The sequence below is a fragment of the Rhea americana genome, unplaced genomic scaffold (assembly GCF_003343005.1).
Source record: "Rhea americana isolate MKP2758 unplaced genomic scaffold, rheAme1 scaffold_549, whole genome shotgun sequence".
In the NCBI taxonomy this organism is placed as follows: domain Eukaryota; kingdom Metazoa; phylum Chordata; class Aves; order Rheiformes; family Rheidae; genus Rhea; species Rhea americana.
Window position 1 is genome coordinate 10,152 of NW_028186700.1, and position 6,095 is coordinate 16,246.

At 59.6% G+C, this 6,095-nt stretch overlaps 1 protein-coding gene across 1 annotated transcript in view; it reads left to right on the top strand.

Annotated features, from left to right (window-relative positions):
- The window catches only part of CRYBA1 (crystallin beta A1), a 7,040-nt gene extending 1,176 nt beyond the window's left edge, over positions 1-5,864 (top strand). Inside the window, exons 2-7 of the mRNA XM_085318652.1 lie at positions 888-1,077; positions 1,510-1,574; positions 2,525-2,643; positions 4,301-4,442; positions 5,217-5,359; positions 5,541-5,864. Of these exons, the coding sequence (XP_085174778.1) occupies positions 1,047-1,077; positions 1,510-1,574; positions 2,525-2,643; positions 4,301-4,442; positions 5,217-5,359; positions 5,541-5,688 (648 nt within the window). The 5' untranslated portion in view covers positions 888-1,046 and the 3' untranslated portion in view covers positions 5,689-5,864. The remainder of the gene's footprint in view (positions 1-887; positions 1,078-1,509; positions 1,575-2,524; positions 2,644-4,300; positions 4,443-5,216; positions 5,360-5,540) is intronic.
- Positions 5,865-6,095: the final 231 nt, after the last annotated feature.

Here is a 6,095-nt window from a genome sequence, read left to right on the forward strand (position 1 = left end):
CCCGCCCCTGCGCGCCCACCATGGCGCCGGCCCACGCCACTGCCTGCGCCAGGGCCCACCCCAGAGCCGGGGCCTAGTGCCGGGCGCAGCCAGGCAGGGCAGGGGGGGGTTGCCATGGTAACCATGCAGCAGGCCTGGGGATGGTTGCCATGGTAACCATGCGGCCTAATACGGCCTAAAGCCTGGGGCACCTGGCTTACATGGCTGCCAAGGGCCTTAGCCCTGGGGACACCTGGTTGCCACGGTTACCATGCGGCCTAAGGCCTAGGGGCACCTGGCTTACATGACTACCATGCAGCCTTAGGCCTGGGGACACCTGGTTGCCATGGTAACCATGTGGCCTAATGCAGCCTAAGCCCTAGGGGCACCTGGTTGCCATGGTTACCATGAGGCCTACAGTGGCCTTAGGCCTGGGGACACCTGGTTGCTATGGTTACCATGTGGCCTAATGCAGCCTAAGGCCTAGGGGCACCTGGTTGCCGTGGTTACCATGTGGCCTAATGTGGCCTTAGGCCTGGAGACACCTGGTTGCCATGGTTACCATGCAGCCCAAGGCCTCTGGGGCCTGTTCCCGTGCCAYGGTGGCTCCGCACGGACCAGAGGACCAGGCACTGCCACACCGAGGGCAGGAAGGGGCTGGCGCAAGGCACAAGGCCGCGGCCGTGCCGGCCCGCCGGGGAGCAGGATGGCGGCAGTGCCCTGGCAGCCGGTCACGCTGAGGGTGCTGCGCCCCACACCATGCCGGTCCCCAGCATGCGTCCCATGACAGCACGATGCCGCCGCCCTGGAAAGTGCCAGAGCAGTGAAACCGTTGAGTCATTCGCCCAAGATTATCCATGCAAACAGCCGCACCGATATTTTTATTATCATTTTTTTTTTTTTTCAAGAATGTGGCTCGGACCGTGGGGCTGCGCGGCTGAAATCTCTGGGGATCAGGGGAACAATGCGAGCGAAAGCATTGTGCTGACGGCTCCGCAAACGCCGGCGCGGGGGCCYGGCCCGCGCGGCGCTATAAAAGCAGAGCCGCTGAAGTCGGCAAACATTACATGGACGAAGCAGCAGTACAGCCTGAGCTAGGTGAGTCCTGGCGACGAGCTCTCACTTCTCCCTTCCRTTTTGTCCCTTCCCACTCCTCCTGCCCTGGCCCGGTGGGCGAAAAAATACCTGCCGGGACGGACCCCGCGGCGCCAGGCACGGCCGGGGAGCTGCCGCTGCCTGCCCCGGGCTCCTCGGCTGCTCTCGCCCAGCCGGTCCCCGCTGCGGGAGTGTCCCAAAACAGCCCCCTGCAAGCCCTGCGCCGGCCAAGCGCCCTGTCCTGCCCATCTGCCGCCCACCTCGTTTCTCGCCTCGTTTCACGCGCTTTGCCCTCGAAGCGGGTGCTGCGGCAGCGGGGGCAGAGCCGTTCCCGCTGCATTGCGGACTGGGGGGAGGGGGGGGGCGCAGAGGCACCCTGCGAAGGAGCCGGCCTGGCTCCGCGAGACGAGCTGTTGCTTTTCCTTCCTCTTCCAGACACCTTCCCAGCAGCAAAGATGGCTCAGACAAACCCTCTGCCTGTCCCCATGGGCCCCTGGAAGGTACGTCCTCGCGCCTGCCGCTCCCACTGCGCTGCATGAGCTGGAGGGGAAACGCCGGGGTGAAGGCAGCCCTGCCAGGCCGGGAAAGCTGTGTGGCCAGGAGCGAGGCGGCAGGGAGCAAATCATGCCTGTCCCCTGCCCATGGGAACTTGCCTCCTGCCTGCTCAACCTCCCCCCCCCCCGGGTATTTTATAAACCTCTTTGCAGCACCCTGGCCCGGCTGTGCCCCTGCTCATCCTGGTTGTGCCGCGCCAGGCAGTTGCTGCAACAGCCCCAGAAAGCCACACACTCTGCTTTCCCGTGCTGCTTAGCAAATGAATATGGCAGAGTGGGCACAGGCCAGCCAGGCACGAGGAGGGTGGCCAACGAGGTGCTGGGCATGGTGGAGAGCAGCCCTGATGGAGCCCGGACTGGCAACAGCCCCACAGACACGGTCAGCTCACAGAGAGAACTGAGAGGGAGAGGAGAAACCCATCCGCAAGTGGGGCAAATCCCTGACGAATCCTGGAGCTGGAGAGGAGAGCCCCACAGCCCCTGGGGAGTTCCCCCTCTCCCTTTCCCCAGTTAATCCTCTTTGCCCTAGAGCATTTGGAACAGAGGCCRGGAGAACCGCCAGCCACTGCTCTGCCACCTGCCTGTTCCAGAACAGCTCCACTCCTCTCTCCAGACGGCACCGCTGCCCCGGGAACTGATCTCCATAGGGGCGAGCAGGAGAGCGGAGTAGGGGCYGGCGTGTGGCTTCCTCGACACCCAGGCGGGGTACCGTGGACCCAGAAGTGCAGGGAAGTGCACAGGCATGCAGGGCTGCAATCCAGCCCAGAGGAGTGCCCAGTGCCGCCTCCACTGGCTCTTCCACAGACGGAGCATGAACCTCCATCTTGAAGAGGCACCAAATTGCCTGGTGCAGCTGCTGGGCAGTTGCCAACTTGGTAGCTTGTTCTCTGTTCCAGATCACCGTGTATGACCAAGAAAACTTCCAGGGCAAGAGGATGGAGTTCACTTCAGCCTGTCCAAACATCATGGAGTGCAGCTTCGACAACATCCGCTCCCTGAAGGTGGAAAGTGGCGCGTGAGTACCCAGCCGTCAGCGGCAGCAGTGCTTTCCCAGGCGGGCTGCCGATGGGCAGCTCTCAGGCTGGCAGAGGCTAGGGGTGCCTGAACACAGAGTGGAGCTGGCTGTCCTCATGCCACAGAGCTGGAGCCTACTGCAGGAAGCCAGGCACGTGAATCCCACCCTGCAAGGGCAGAGCAGGCAGCCCTGGGCAGCACAAACATGGGCGCTAGAGACATAGGGCCAGAGAACGGCAGCATTGCCATTGGCATCACCCCAAACTGCCTCCTGCAGTCTGCAAGCATCCAGGCTTGGAGCTCCCCAGTGCCCAGCATGGATGCTGCCCAAGGATGCAGTAGAAGTCAGGACTCTGAGAGTGGCTCTTGGCCACTCAGCTCAGCCTGTTCCCTATCCACCTGCGTAATTCCACAGAGCACCATGGCTAAAAATGGCCCTTTTTGCCCCAGGGCCCATCCCTGCTCTGCTCCTTGCTCTCCCTGCTGCTCCTGCTGCACTGTGCTTTCCTGCAGCCTGCATGGGGCTGTGACCAGTCACTAGGCCCTGGGCCCCCATGGCCACTTAGGGGTATGGAGCAGAGCTGGGGGTTCTCCCTGCGTGCCAGAATCTTCCCTGTAACAGGCAAGGCAGCTCCTGAGCTGCTCCCAGACGCTGTGTGTAAAGAGCTGTCCCCACGGCAAACATCCTGCTGGGACTGGGGAAGCAGACAAGATAGATTTGCACTGCTATATTTAGGATTTGTAATGCTAATGGGATTACAGCAGCATGCGTGCTCACGCTGTAATCAGCTCACTGCTCCAGTTGACGTGTTCCTAATCAGGCTGTTCACCTTGTGTGGTGGGAGGCCCAGGCTGGGACACAGGATCGGGGCTGAGTTTTGTTCAGGGCCAGGAGGCCCTCCAAGCCTCTCGCTCTCCCTGGAGAGGATGTGCTGCTTAGCACTGCACATACCCTATAAGCAGGACTGTGGGCTGTACAGACGTCTGCCATCCTCCTTCGGCCTCCCCCGCCCTGTTCTGCTGCGTGTGGCCTGCCCCAGCTGCCACCAGCTGTCCTGTGCCCAGGCCATGTAAGGGGACATGTCTAGGAGAGACTTGCTGCTCCACAGGGTGCCCAGCCTGGGCAGCACTGGGAACACTGGGACCTGCAAGCTATGGTGTCCTGTAGGGCAGAGGCAACAGCTCCCTTCTCTGCCCAGAGCCAGATTCGTTCTGCCTGGTTTGGGCATTAGGAATTCAGGTGTTGCCAGCTATGCCACGATGTAAATGTGAAACAAGAAATAAGGAGAGAAAGAAACCTGAGCTGCCAGGGATCCTGACGTGACATGGATCTGTGTAGGTAATGACGGAGCTCAATTGGGAGAAAGTGAACAGTCAAGSTTTGCAGCTTGGGTCCTTCGAGGGGGGACGCGGGTCACCTACCACAGCTGGTGGATGCTCGCTTTGCCATGCAAGTGCCTYCCATGTAGCACACGGGCTGTTACACACTCCCTGGATGCTATGCTCACATCTAGCACCGCTTTGTTTCCTCCCTGGGCACCAGGCCTGCAGGCAGAGGCCAGATCCTGACCTCCTCTTTGCACCTACATCTGTGCCTTGGTGCCAGCCCTGAGGAGGTGGCGCAGGAAATCCTGGCACGCCTTGCTCTGTTTTTGCAGCTGGGTTGGTTACGAGCACACCGGCTTCTGCGGGCAGCAGTTCACTCTGGAGAGGGGCGAGTACCCCCGCTGGGATGCCTGGAGCGGCAGCAACGCCTACCACATTGAGCGCCTGATGTCCTTCCGCCCCATCTGCTCTGCTGTGAGTGCCCCGGCTCCGAGGGGGAGACTCGCTCCCGGGCTTGCTGCGGCACCTTCCCCAGCCCGCRCAGCACCATGGGCACAGGCAGGTCAGGAATTGTCCCCAGGTTTTTGTGCTGCAGCTGCCTCTGTTGCCCCAGTGCAGACCCAGGCAGGGGGCTGGAGGGGGTGTTTGCCTGCGTGACAGGTTGTGCTCTCACATCTCTGACACCAGGTGGAGAGTAAAGCATCGCAGGCAACACCATCAGGCTAAGAGAGCACGATTAGGAAGGGCAAACGTGCAGCTATCCCAGATGCTTTCCCTGTGGCACAGGCTGCTTGGGGTGGTCTCGTTTCTTCCCCCTCTGCTCTGCAGGATTTGATGCAGCTTTACCTTTTTCTGAGACTTTTAAAGGCACTTCTGGGCCAGTTATACATGACTGGAGCTCAGAGCCCAGGGACAGCAATCCCAAAATGGTAACTAGAGCATAGCTGTTGCATAGACATCCCAGGACAACCCCCTCCCTGCCCTGCCCAGGCTCCCAGCCTGGATGCACATGCTGGTACCACTCCACACTGAAAGATGCAGAGCCCTGGCCCTGCTGAGCACCTCTGTGCAACATCTGGGATTTGGCAAAGCCCAGCCMTAAGGGCCTGAACACCCTTCTTCACAGCTGCATACACAACCCCTGCGATCCCCCTCCAAAACATTTTAAGGCAGAAACCACCCTTGTGCCCCTTCCACGCCTAGGGATGGAGTACTGCCTCGCTCTCACACTCTACTCTTCTACCCCAGAATCATAAGGAATCCAAGATCACTGTCTTTGAGAAAGACAACTTCATCGGCCGCCAGTGGGAGCTAAGTGATGACTACCCCTCGCTGCAGGCCATGGGCTGGGCCAATAACGAAGTGGGCTCCATGAAGATCCAGTGTGGCGCGTAAGTGACTGGCAAAAGGCCACAAGGGTAAATGCATCTGGGCTTAGCAACTGGCACTGGTCTGGAAAAGGGCACATGGGAAAACCTAGCACTAAGTGCTGCTGAAGCAGGGAACATCACACAATCTTCTTGGTCGCCCCTTGTTCCCACTACAGCCACCTGACAACTCTGTCTCTTCCAGCTGGGTTTGCTACCAGTATCCTGGGTACCGTGGTTACCAGTATGTCCTGGAGGCTGACCACCACGGAGGAGATTACAAGCACTGGAGAGAGTGGGGTTCACACGCCCAGACCTGCCAGATCCAATCCATCAGGCGCATCCAGCAGTAGCTGCCCAAGCGCCTGGCTCCCCACTTTCGAGTACATCTTTGCAAGGTTTCTAAAGCTCACCGGCTCCCTTTTGGTGCTAATACTCCCCTCCTGAAATAACAACCCCTTTCTTGTACTGCAACTGCTTATGGAACAACACTCCTAAATGGTACCAACTGCCACAATTGCCAATAAATGTGACTGAAGGAAAAAGTATGACAGTGCTTTGTGTTCATTTGCTGTTGAAGTTTTGGAATTGAGGAGTACGGGGAGTTCAGGGGAAGTCACAAAGCTTCATGCCACTATCRGGGGCCTGGTCCCCCTCTTCCTTGCCCAGATTAAGCGGGACTAAAGTTCAGCAGAGCTTACACCAGGGCAAGTTCAAGCCACAGCTGTCTGCCACGCAACCCTGCAGCAGTGCTCACACT